The sequence below is a fragment of the Mercenaria mercenaria genome, chromosome 11 (genome assembly GCF_021730395.1).
Source record: "Mercenaria mercenaria strain notata chromosome 11, MADL_Memer_1, whole genome shotgun sequence".
Taxonomy (NCBI): Eukaryota; Metazoa; Mollusca; class Bivalvia; order Venerida; family Veneridae; genus Mercenaria; species Mercenaria mercenaria.
The window spans coordinates 61,977,647-61,991,713 of NC_069371.1; the positions used below are offsets into that span (position 1 = coordinate 61,977,647).

The window sequence follows — 14,067 nt, forward strand, 5'->3', positions numbered from 1 at the left end:
ATTGTGCAAGTGCAATGGCTTTGACTGTTATAAAGTGGTATAATAATTGCTCAATACATGTTACTTAAAAGCTCTTGAAAAGTGACAAAAATCACACAAACCTCCAGAGGAATGCCTATATTTCAATATTATACTAAATTAGAACAACATCTTATTGTCATGGGCGTCACAGGTCATAAAACGTGGGACTTCTCAACAACCGATTTGCATATTTTATGCCTTATATTGATATAATTGTTGACTTTTTCTACTTAAAAACGCCTGAAAAATAACAAAAATACCCCAAATCCAAAGAAGGATGTCTCTTCAACAACATACTGAAATTTAAATAATTTCTAACGACGAGGAACGTCATAGGTAATAAAACCACTGGGCTACCTCATACCAGTTCCGCATATTTTTGGAGGTATATGTGAGTGATATATAGGTGACATAATGAAGGTTAAGAGTATTTGACATCACTTTCAGGGAAAGCATAAAACATTGTGCTTTTCCATGTATAAATTGCCTTTTTACAATTTGCACTCCAGAAAATGAACTATTTTACTGTCAACAGCATTCTTTCGTAATGAGCCCGCGAGCCCATGCTATTACGAAATAAGTGCAACATGTAGGATGCAATAACAAAATGATGTTTCCTCTAAATTTTCGGACAAGATCACCATTATTATAAGTTCCAGAAGGCTTACACTACATTGTATAGAGAAGGTAAATTAATAATTATTCACATGTATGCGTAACATAATTATACGTTATACCTTGCATATAATGCGATGTCACAAAGTTACGAGGCTATAAAAGGTACTAAATTAAAGGTACTGTTAAAGAATCTTGGAAACATCTTGGAAAAATAAAACTTAAGCCTAGAATAGCTGTTTTTTTAAGATGCGTTGTTTTGCCACCGCAATTCGAAGAATAGAGTAAATTAAGGTGGCTTGCCAGTTTTCTTTGACGTCGGTCGACGAAATAATGGTCGAAAAGTAAAGATACCGTATTGCCCTGATATTTGGCATTCATATACAATGGCACCTCTCCTTCATTTTGTACGATTCAGGCCCCGTGTTCACAAAACATTTTCAGTCTCAGCTGAGTTTGATAATGAAACTTTATTTGTCATTTATATCTTAATGGCCTGATGAAAACTAAATTTTAAGTTAATAACTATTTTCAAGTGACTATCCAGTAATGATGGTCAGTCTCAGTTGGAATTTAACCATTAAGTTTTAGTAAAATTGATATTAAAATTTCAAACTCAAACTCAGCTGAGACCGAAAAATGTTTTGTGAACACGGGGCCAGATCTTTTGTATTCCTTTTTTGTTTAGCAAAGGGCTGTTTCGTACAATTAATGAAAGATTTAAGTATCTGGAGTAAAATGGCTTATTTTTTTCGCTGGACTAATTTCAAAAACAAACATTCAGATGACTAGTATAAGATGATAATACACTGTTTGTAAACAAAACCAAATTATCCTCCTGCATAAATATCGGTTCTCTCTATTTCTATAGTAACCTTAAAACGACTTAGGTAAATCTTCTACTATTGTTATATTTCTCTTTATGTACAACAATGATAATTCAAATAAAAACCCTTTTAAATTTCATTTTTAAATAGATGTACGTTTATTTCTTAGCGGGGCCTCAAAGATATACTGCTGTTGTGTCAGTTGTACACGCAGCAGCAGCAACAGCAGAAACAACAACAACAACAACAAATATAAGCAGTAGAAATACGACAGTGGCTTAAATCGATAAAGAGTATGTTAGGTGGGGGTCAATATTTTATAGATAAAATCGGGGAGGGTGGGGGGGGGGGGGGGGGGTCATTATTATATAGGGGGGGTCAGTATTTTATAGAAATGGGTCATTATTCTATATAAAATAATGACCGGGGGGTCATTATTATATAGGGTCAGTTTACAACGTTACACCGGCTTTATACAAATGTACACTATTCTGCCACGCGTCTTTTCACTTACTTCGTTATTTGACTTAACACAAACATGTAATATATTGGTAATGTGGTTAGCTGTGTAAGCAAATTACGAAAAACAGAATAAATAGTTCTTATATCTACTGAATCTACGACCGTGACAAGTTTTAAAGTTTAATTACTATGAACTGTGTTGGTGCAAATAACGCCACCAGTTAACATAATTATACTAGATGCGAAATTTAGCCATAAAGCATTCCATCACGCATACTGCTCATTATGATTATTTGATACCTTTAAAAGAAAAAGGCCCTGGCATCACGGGAATATCTGGTCCTTTCTAATTATATGCACATGTCCGCACGCAATCTTTGACCAAAGGCACAACACATGTAAGCTCATGCACATGTCACCTCATTGATATTTTATTGCGTTCTTTTAAAACTCGCGAGTGTGGTATGTGTTTTATTTATACCGACACGATATCATTAGCTGTTTCTTGCAATGGGTGTTCATTTTACATACTCTTAATCAATTAAAACATTCCTTTGCGTAGGAGCGTGCAATTAAGTACAATTCCAAATAACTGCTACAAACATCAATATTACGTTTAACAAACATCAGTTATACATCTTTTTTGTATACCTAGGATTTTTCTGTCTAATATACAGGATGCATTTCACTAATGAATACAAAATTCTGTATTTAACTCAAGTCCTATCCGGAAAATTTTACAGTAGTTCGACTACTTGCTTAAAGTTGTAATGTCAAATATGACGTCATAAATGACGTTATAATAGCGTCTCGACGTTCCATGCTTCGAAAAGATTGATTAATCGCTGTTTCGAACGAGTTTTAAGAATTATTTATCGAAAATTGTAGAAATTTCAGCTGACATAACATCAGAAGTAGGTATATGTATATATAAGAGTAATTCAAACAGTACCTTGGCCCGCAATAATGCATTCAGTACCATGGTTTTCACACTCAGCGCAAGTGCCTCGTTGCAAAATCTACTTGAGCCTAATACAACTTTGCAGGTCAAGGTTATGTTACAGTGCTTTCCATGCTGTTGTACCGACATGCTTCTTTGTATTACAGTATTTTGAATTACGCAGTCCACTGGCATGTCCGCAAGGGGAACCTATAGTTTCTTCTACGCCGAAACCATCCTCGTCCCATAACACTGCATTAGAAGCGGGCCTCATCACAGTCTCGTGAGTATTGCCTTCTTCTTTATTGGCCATGGACTTAATTGGTCATAGAGTCTATTGGTTATGGATTCCATAGGTCATGGACCTTTATGGGATTTAGAAATTAGAAAACTACTGCAAGGTTATAATACCAACAAGCATTTGCTAAAAGCACCAGTAACTTGAAATATACACAGTAGCCCAAGTGACTGGATTTTATGGATCGTCGGGTCTTTAATATGAAATTTGTTTCTTGACATTCAAAGGGGGTAGACAATAAAAATAGACTAGAATAAGTAAATATTGTTGGGGTGATTTAGCGGGGGACGTCCTCTTTGCAATATTAAGGACACTCATTTTTAGCAAAATAACGCATTTTACTCAAACAATTATCTTTAAAGTATATATTGAACGTATGTAAACATCATGTCAATTCAGAATGGGTTGTACCTTGAACGAATTATTGATTTAGATTTTAAAGCAGTCTAAATGTTCAGTTCTTAGAGCAAGGGTCGAACTGAGAAATCAAATACAAGTAATAGCACTTAAAAAGCTCTAATTCAACATTTTTTTTTCAATTCCACAAGTCTCTTATTTTGTATCGTTTTATCTTCCAGTATTGTTGCATTTGCACTTATGGTGGCGCTAACAACTGTGGTGCTGAAAATGAAAGTAAAGATCTGCAAGGATGACAAACGTTATGATGAGCTCTGAAGTGTTTTTTATGTAGCAATACAAAACCACTCGTGGTTATATGTGCTAATAAACAAATTTAATATACAAATAGGAGAAAAAATGGTGCAGACAAAATTGTGTTTAAAATAAAAGATAATGAGCTGTTGGTTACTTTATCTAGGTAAATAAACATTTCTTAATGTTAATACGTTTGAAGCCTTTAATAGAATGACGTGTGTCTTCTTTCAGCAATTGCTTATATCTCATTGATAAAAATATTTGATTTAAAGTTAGCGGCAACAAGTGCTAATTTGGCTTGAAAAATGAAATGAAAATAAAATTTATCAGTAATAAATGCATTGTGCAATAAAGCGAGCAATCTAATAGATCCGCTTCCCGCCGGGGTTTACGTTTATTTTTTCATTTACTTTCATCGTGATAAAACAACAATGGCAGTGAAAGATCAAAGCGCCGCATGCTTCCATAGCTTTGATGATTTCAGCTGTCAACATGTCTAAAATAAATTCAGTGGTTTGACGATTATCAAGTTGCCCCATTGTTTTGATCATAATGCAAAGCTAAAAGGCCTCAAAATAAATTCATTGCTTTGATAATCCCTCAAAAGTAAATTAATTGTTTTGACGATAAGTTGCCAACATACCTTAAAGTAAATTTATTGCTTTGAAGATGATCAAGTTGCCAATATGTATCAAAGTTAAGTTATTGCTTTGAAGATGATCAAGTTGCCAATATGTATCAAAGTTAAGTTATTGCTTTGAAGATGATCAAGTTGCCAATATGAATCAAAGTAAATGTATTGCTTTGAAGATGATCAAATTGCCAATATGTATCAAAGTAAATTTAATTGCTTTGAAGATGACCAAGTTGCCAGTATGTATCAAAAGTAAGTTATTGCTTTGATGAAATCAAAAGCTACTATGCCCCTAGGTAAATTCGTTGCTTTGACGATAATCTAGCTACCAATATGCTTTAAAGACGATTAATTGCTTTGGCGATAATTTAGCTGCCAATAAATTTACTGCTTTGACGATAACTAAGTTGCCAACAGGCCTCGAAGCAAATTAATTGCTTTGTCTGGAATCAAGTTGCCAACATGCCCCAGAGCTGCTTTTATTGCTCTGACAATAATTAAGTTGACAACATACTTCTACAAAAATTCATACACTATGCGCTTGTGGGAGTTTGGGTGTTTCCATTTCTGGTCAGCTAAAGTAATTTTACACTGCTAATACACAGCAGCCAATAACGAACCAGAGATAAAAATGTCACGTTTAACAAGCTCATAGGCTGAACCTAGCGACATAAATAAGATGATTAACAAAGGCAACGAGTACGGAAATATATTAACAAAGGCAATAATATCTGCGAGTCGAGTTCTAGGCGTTAATGTCGCCACACCTGCATACGCTAAATTTTGTACGGACGTTTAACTTCTGTAATTAACTTAACACTGTTTCCCAATATTTTTTTCTAGCAATTTGTATATAAAACCAGTTCAAAAAGGTGTTTACCTTTAGTTTGAATATCGAATTTGTATATTCTCATAGCTGCGATAGAACGCAGTAAGCATATGATATAAGTTGGAACACAAATTTCTAAACCAGAACAATGGGTTGATTTGGGCACCTAATTCGTAGGTAAATTAAGGAACCTAATCCATCAGTTGATTTAGGCACGTGTACACGACGACTTCAGTTTCTACTGTTACACACTCATCGTTGGAGTGTCTTAAACTGTGTAGGTATATTTAATATTGGAATGCAAACTGACTAAGATTCAAGCAACATAATCTCCTAAGATATTTTGTACAGTCGACATTGATTTACTGTATCATCATTGAAGTGATGCTAAATAATAAGCGAGTTCGAGATATCGAGATTCAATTGTATTTTGTATGTTCCTGTCCTGTTAAGCAGAATATATCATTCTGGACCAAAGAATTTCTTTTTAATGAAAGTTTTCAGATACGTTATTTTTAGAAATAAAAGAAACCATTGATTGCAAAAACGTTTGCATGGGCTCAAAGTTAAAGTACTGCAGTATATTTGTAGAATTTGAGTTTGTAAATGTGTAATGAACTTTAACAGTGTGTAATATTTCCGTTCATTATAGTTAATGATATGTTTTTGTCAAAGCAAGACGTGTATCAAAGTCTTTTGTTAAAATGCTTACATGCGAGAAAGTAAAATACGCATTAGTTACTTAGAGCGTGAGAGCCAACGAGCGTATATCGTACAGCTATTCCACGTGTCATAAACATGACAACAAATAACTGCTATATTACTAAAACCACTACGTTATCTTTTTTGTCCTTTGAAACAAAAAATGTCCATTATCTAGTGTTCCTGCTAAATATCACACACCCTTTCCATTTTTTTTTTGTTGGCAGTTACTAAATTCGTTCCATTTGTCAATACTGCCAGCGTATCACAGACGCTTCCAAGGGGACCAATTACTACTGGCAATTTAGATTTAGATTATTGTATTTTCATTTCATTAATGTTTTTAATTGATGGACTAATTGACATTGAAAGGCACAGTGCTAATGAGTTCTCCAGATTCATAACTCTTGAAACAATTTCCGCAATCTTAGGCATCATAAACCACTAGAATTGTACGCACATTTTACCTTAGGGATAAATAATAAGACAACATAATAAGATTGGCATGTCTATAAAATCGATCGTACAAATGGTGTGGAAATTAAATTAACAGAATATATTTATGTCACTTGAACAGATATACATTGTATATATAGCTCAGTATACAGTTATTTTCGACAAAACAATTCCGAAATTGGTTATCATAGACATATATAGAGATTATTGCTACATACATGGACATTTTCTGATAATTGCGTTATGGTGGCATCTGGCTTTGGAATATTTGTTTCCATTTTGAATGGTTTAGAGTCACACCAACACAATGTAGGTCATATTGTGACTTTTCTAGCCTTTGATGGTGGAGGAAACGCCACTTCCCCTCAGGGTATGCATTGCTGGAGACATGGGCAGGCACATGGGAAAAAACACTGATCTTCCTTAGGCCAGGTACAGGCTCTAAACGATCTTGTTCGTCTACACGTACGTCAGAAGAGTCATAAACTGACACAGAATTTTCTGGCAGATGGAGGGTGACGAACCAGTATACATTTTCTTATGAGACTATTAATGTAGTAACTGGAAACGAAGTCGGGTATAACATGTGTTTTGCACCGATTTGCCGGACCTGGCTTCTAGCGTTATTCCGCAGGATTTAATTTAAATGCTTTAATCCTTGTCGTGATTGGGGAATGAAAATTGGTCGTATTTCTTTATGTTTGTATTAACATCAATTATCAAATATCTCAAAAATATATTGTTCTATTTGATTCGAGTCCTGTATACGGAGGCATTAGTCGTAGGCGAAAGGCTGTTCATAGCTTTTCGTTCTATAATTTCTTCGAGGTAAAATACAGGACATGAAACTAGTTTACAGTTCGTTAATTTGTGAAAATAATGTAATTCCTTTACAGCATATGAGATAGCTGCATGCTTTGCTTTCTGTTACAAATCATTTTAGTTGGACAGGAGGCAGTGAGTAAGATCATGTGTGTTTACACTCAAGACATAATTTCAAGCAGACCTTTCTGTATTCCCATATGTTTATCCGTCAGTATTTTACCGGACACCAATGATGACATGCATCCGTTTGATCTGCATTTCATTCACCAGTGAGAGCAATTACCAATTAGTTACATTGTCACAACTCAACATTCTATGATACATAAGAACCAGATTAATGGATAAAGTTATAATATTTTATACGTTGTCTGTTGATTATTTTTTATGGCATATCGTCGGTCATGTCTGTTTGATGTATAACCATAATATGAGTCGCGCCATGCGGAAGCCAACATAGTGCGTTTGCAACCAGCATGGATCCAGACCAGCCTGCGCATCGGCGCTGACTGGTCAAGATTCATGCTGTTCGCTAACGGTTTCTTTAATTGAAATAGGCTTTGAAAGAGAACAACATGGCTCCTGACCAGACTGCGTGGATCTGGATCCATGTTGGTCGCAAAACCATTATGTTGGTTTTTTCATGGCACGGCTCATATGAAGTGTCACTCAAGTACATTAAATTAAAAAGAACGAGGCTTTAGAACTGATCTTACTTTGACAAATATGTTAGACACACGATTATTCTGAAAACAATATAAATGCTTGTTTTTGGTTTAATTTTTTTTTTACAACATTAAGAAGTATTATATCGATATTATTGGCTTAATTTGGTTCTGTTCTTCCAAACGATCCTTTTTACAGACCTGATTGGGACCTCTATAAATGAATAGCTAAGATCGCTGAGTTCAAATGCTTGCTTCTCACCATTTTGGGAACGAAATGTCGCTTTGGCTTCATCTGAGGAAGCCTGCTGCTTTACGGGAGGTCGTTGGTTCTATCCAAGTTCCGACTCGTGCTTGAAATAATGCCCAGAAGGGCACCGGGGTTCTCCTTCTACCATCACCGAAGTTCTCTCTCCACCATCAAAAGCTGGAAATTGCGATATGACCTGTAATGTGTCGGTGACCTTCAACCCAACAAAAAACAAAACAGAATTGAGTAACATTTGCTATTTTAAAAATCTATGAAGGTTTTAAAATTTCATTACTTCAAAACCAACATTTTGAACTGAAATGTCACACTCATATTTTTTTATGACTTGAAATACTATATAGCAGCAATATATGCCACATGTTTGGTTTCAGGTTTTAAAACATTCATAGTTTCAATAACTCACACCCAGAAGGACCTATTTGGTTTCAGCTGGTTGTGGTTTTTTCTATCAATGCTTTTAATTTATGATTGAAAGGAATGACACTAGTAAGACAAATCGCCAGATTCAATGAATAAAGTGTAAGGTTAGTGACTTGGCATCTGTCAGAAAATGACAACTTTCCATTTATAGGAATATGTCGTCACATAAAATGTAAAATTAAACATTTATCAAATATCGCAGAGACGGAAAAGTAGCTTTTCTATTAGAATATAATTGTTATTTAATTGTACTGAAATGATCTGTTGAATTTTGCGGGTCCTTGAAAAGCAAGGTGCTGTATACAAGTTTCGTGTACGGGACTCCTAAATTGTTATTCAGACCTTCCACTTTCGTGCGAACTTGCGTCCTTGTAACGCTATACCAGACATCTGTGACGTATATTTTGTTCTTTTTTTCTGTGTTACTTGTTTAATGATTGGTTCGTGTAAGAGCATTGCTTATATTCCCAACGGGTTAACATTTTTATTTTAGGTTCATATATTTCGATCACTACCATCTATAACGTTTTTACTGAATGGATAAGTTCAAACCAGACCAAACTTTTTAGGGAATAGAAGTTGCAAGTAAAACACTAAGTTGTTGTTCCATGTGCCTGTCATATATATATAATCAGAAAGTCAGTTTTCTGCACCCTATTTAGAACTAACTGCTTTATTGACAAGCAGGGAAATAAATGGTAAAACGTTACGCTGGATATTTCAACATTAATTTTTAAAAATTCATTACTTTAAAAACATATTTTCATCATAAAATATTACAAGTTGACACTTTTTTTCTCTTTCTCTTAATTGTGTTTTTTTTTTCATAGTTATAAATTTATGATATGAAACGCATAAATTTGAAACGGCAATCGTTAGTGAACGTTTGTCAAATCTGCCACGCGTCCAGATGGGCCTATTTGGTTTCACATATTTTGACACTGAAAGACATGTCATTTATAAATAGCCAGGTTCAATTAATAAAATATGAGCACAATCAACATATTAACGGACTGATATTTGTATGAGTATATAATTGATGCCATCATGATACTGTCCAATTATACATCTGTCAAATATCGTACGACAAAACAACTCTCAAAACCTATGAATATCTTGAAAAGTTGCTTTTCTATTCAGAAGAAATCGTAATTATACTGCACTGGCATAACATTGCAGTCATCCGTTGCATTTGTACCAGTCCGAAACCAAAGAAACATGTTGTATACCAGTCCGAAACCAAAGAAAACTGTTGTATACCAGTCCGAAACCAAAGAAACGTGTTGTTTACCAGTCGAAACTAAAGAAACGTGTTGTATACCAGTCCGAAACCAAAGAAACGTGTTGTATACCAGTCCGAAACCAAAGAAACGTGCTGTATATTAGTCCAAAACCAAAGAAACGTGTTGTATACCAGTCCGAAACCAAAGAAATGTGTTATATACCAGTCCGAAACCAAAGAAATGTGTTGTAAACAAGCCAGTAACCAATGAGACGTGTTGTATACCAGTTTGAAACCAAATAAATATCTGGGGATAATCCTGGCAAGTTTTAAGTCTGTCCGTACGTCTACACCGACATTCTGACCCTCCAAAGGGACACGGGTATAATCACGAATGATAAACTTTACCGCCGTGGGCATTTTTTTTAATGATGCCCATCCTGCCGAGGAGTCAAAATATAGGATACCGTTTACGGCAGAGGGAAAATTGGTGTAAAACGTCTATTTTGGCTGTTTGTTTCGCTTTTAAGACCTGGGAGGTCATTGAATCATTTGCAGTATGGATTGTTTATACTTGTGTTTGATAATGGGCTATTTTCAATGGCGAACACCGCTGTAACACGGTGTTAATCAGTCTATATTGAATTTATATCTATCTCCGACGTTGTTTTTCTACTATAAGTGTTCGTTTTGTAAATTCAATTACTTATATAGAAAACTTGTGATAAATTTCTGTGTAATTTCTAGGGTAATTCCAGGGTTCTGATATGCCTGACTGCAGGAATTGTGTTAATAAAGAAACAATTCTTAAGTGGTATATATGTCTATAAAAAATCATTCAGTTAGTCCTGTATTTGAAACTCTGCGTGTTTAAAACATAATAATTGAATCAATCTAATTTTAAGAGTATTTCTAATCCTCTTAAAGACATAACTTGAAATATTGTCAGCATTTTAAGTCTACCCTTTCTAATCAATTTTGGAAACAGGCATCACTGAGTAACAGTTTGTGACTAACACTTACAAAGACTTCCTTCTAAGGTACCAAGAAACCATGAGAACATTATTTAATTTAAAAAAAGACGTGCAATCAATTGGTTTTAGGTAGTATAAACTTAAATACTAGTACGATTGATAACACAATTGAAATGCAAATGTTATTGTTAATGCTCAATAATTAGCAGAATATGAAATAAATTAGAAAACCAATTTGTAAATTGGTCTTAATGATGTGACACTGGGACCTTATCAATTATGAAATTTTAAGATTAAACATCATTGTTTGTGTGGGTCATATGTCATCCCGGCATTTCTCGGGTCGGCTGTTTCTCGGGTCGGCTGATTCTCGGGTCTGATGATTTTAATTTTCATTAATTCTTTGTTCTCGTAGCAGCAAACATTACATGGTATAAGTTGACTTTGAGGATATATGGATGTTACGTGAGCGGCCTCTTTGTATAATTCCGGCACTTTAACATGTTTAATAACATACATAATATACAAATCATTTCATTGACAAGTTCTTAGAGCCTTATAGTTTCAATTGGGTCATTTGAATAATTTGCGCTTATGCAGTTTTCAAAACAGCTTACGTGAAACTTAGACAATTCAAATCTTATGTAAAATATACAAACTTTTTATCAAAAGAAATTGTTCGATTCTTTTTGGGATATTAATTTGCATTTGAAATTCAATAGAGTTACTCTATTGTTTCATGCGCTCCAAAGACAAAAGGTGTTGATGCAGATATGATATGATATGATATGGTGTCGTTTATCATTGTGACCGTGGATACGGGTTTTAGTCAATCAATTTGTTTTTTTCACATGAATTTCAAAAATGTGCAGAATCCAAGTCAATGTCAATAAATGACATGACTTTATATATTGTTGATTCTTCTCTGTTTGAACATAGAATTAATTCATGTTATACTTTAATAAGATGTTTGAAATAGAATAACACCCGCAGAATACTTTAAATCATCAGGAGTTCTTTAAGACATGGTTAATTCCTTCTATGGCTTATTATGAGGACTATAATCAGTTTTATTTTATCTGTTTAAAACTTTCAAAGACGTTTCCAAATTTTCACAGGTTTATATACCTTCTAAATATAATAAGCGATACTAAACCTTTTTAGCGAATACAGTTTCACAAAATGTTATACGCCACCTAAAGATCGATACAGCTGGGTTGCGTGACGAGTTCGCTGTCCTCAATAGAACTTGGAAACGTCTATTATCACAAAATTATTAGATTGTCTGAAATTGAATATATTGGATGAAATATATGTCATAGCCTTAATATAGTGGCTGGTTTCTGCCATTTCGTTCTGACGATAAACTAGCGCGTCAATCCGAAAAAAGCCGTATTTGCCGTATAGGCGCGTTGTCGTGTCGGTACGCTTGAAGGGCGCTAACACACAAGAGCAGCAAGTAAAGGCGTCGATACGACAATTAACGCTCTTCAAACGCTATATGGCCTTTTTGTGTCGGTTCGCCGTAAAATCTAACTCACTCACTCAAACGCGCTAACTCGCTAGATTGACATGGCAGAAATCAGCCACCATATGAAAGGTCAAATCTTCCTAGTCTGTAATGAAAACTCTATACGTTTTTTTATTGAAAGTCACGCACACAGCAGTATAGTGTTTATTTATTCCAGCTAACACAATTAACCCCTTCTTTGTATGTCCACAGTCACACATTTGTCATACATTTGCGCATGCCCCCAGTCTAACCTACAATATCTCTGAGTAAGCTATTTTCGTTGCAAACACAGTACTAAGATAGCGTATATCAACAATCTACGATAAGAAGTTTGTTATTGTATTATCGTAATTAGCGTATGTAATTTTCTTATATGATGAATTATTTCAATGTAGATTTTTAAGGACTTTTTTTTTGTTCCATTTGCAGATGCCTAAGACATGTGTAGAACATATTTCAATGTCTTATGGTAGTGCACGTATTAATTTATTTCTATTCTGGACTAAGGAGGAACAATATTGACTGGCAGTAACCATTTCACCTGACACCGTTCTGTTATAAATATGGAACATCTTAGGCGCAATTTGACGCTATTGCACTCGTAAAGTTATTTACTTTTTTGTTTATTGTTTATTGTTTAATGATACATATTTGTTTTGGCAGTACTTAATAGTAACACACACATATCATTTTCCTCGAACGGCGATTAGTTTGCTTATGGGCACTTTTCTATCCGATATTAATATTGGTAATCGGCTATCTAATGTGGCGTTATGGTCAAAGGTGATATCCGGCAAAACACGTGTTTTCCTTATGCGATTTCTACCTTAGCTGGTTTTATGTCACGCGAAAGTCATGTGCGTGTTCAACGAAGAATACCGATTTACACGAATAGAACTAGTAAAGCTTTAAAAAATGCTAGAAAGTGGCTCGCTTAGCTCTTGTTATGAGAGGACAGGGATGGAGACCAAAGTGATATTACAATTTCATTAACGAACTAACATTTTGTTTTAGGTTGCTGGCTTCCTCTTTGTAATTGAACGAAAAAGCTGGGAGTCAGGAATTGGAGATGTTCGGCGTTATAGGAACTTTTGATAGTAAAATCGCCGAGGCGAGCCAGCACAAAATCACAATTCTCAATGGCAACCATGTTGTATATCAGTATCGGTTTAATTTAGTCTAATGTTTGCTGTGGAGAATAAAGATTACAACAAAATGCTGCCTTTTGTCAAAAGACATATCATTTATTTTTTTCCGATTTTACAGGATTTGTAAAACTTAATGCCTTTGTTGAGACTTCTCCTAGTGTATTATAGTTCTTCTATTAATTTTAAAATGGCTTTTCTCTGCATGCTAAATGGCTCCTTGTATTGTCGATTTATTAAACGAATGAAATAACTTAATTTTGTCAAAATGATTGTATACTATCTCTGTTTGGGCCGAGTATCGCCTGATGTTGAGTAACATCATGTTATTTACCTTTAAATGAAACGGAAAATTGCGTGACATTGTGGATAATATTTTGCCAATATATTTATTTCGCGATCTTTTTATTTGGTTGTGACGCTACCTTTGGCTGCCCTAAAGTTAAAATGTGTAACAATAGTCCATGAACGCGTATGTGAATACTTTCATCTGTCATGCAGATACTATAACCAGAGAACGTGTTTTTGTGTGAGAGCAGTCTCCCTTGAAGTAATAAGCACAACAAACACATCCAGAGCCAAATATCGCTGAGGAGG

The 14,067-nt window shown here is 34.7% G+C and overlaps 1 protein-coding gene across 1 annotated transcript in view; it reads left to right on the forward strand.

Moving 5' to 3' along the window:
* LOC123532202 (uncharacterized) overlaps window positions 1-4,171 on the forward strand; it is a 31,604-nt gene extending 27,433 nt beyond the window's left edge. The window contains exons 5-6 of the mRNA XM_045313580.2: window positions 3,033-3,148; window positions 3,742-4,171. Of these exons, the coding sequence (XP_045169515.2) occupies window positions 3,033-3,148; window positions 3,742-3,838 (213 nt within the window). The 3' untranslated portion in view covers window positions 3,839-4,171. The remainder of the gene's footprint in view (window positions 1-3,032; window positions 3,149-3,741) is intronic.
* Window positions 4,172-14,067: the final 9,896 nt, after the last annotated feature.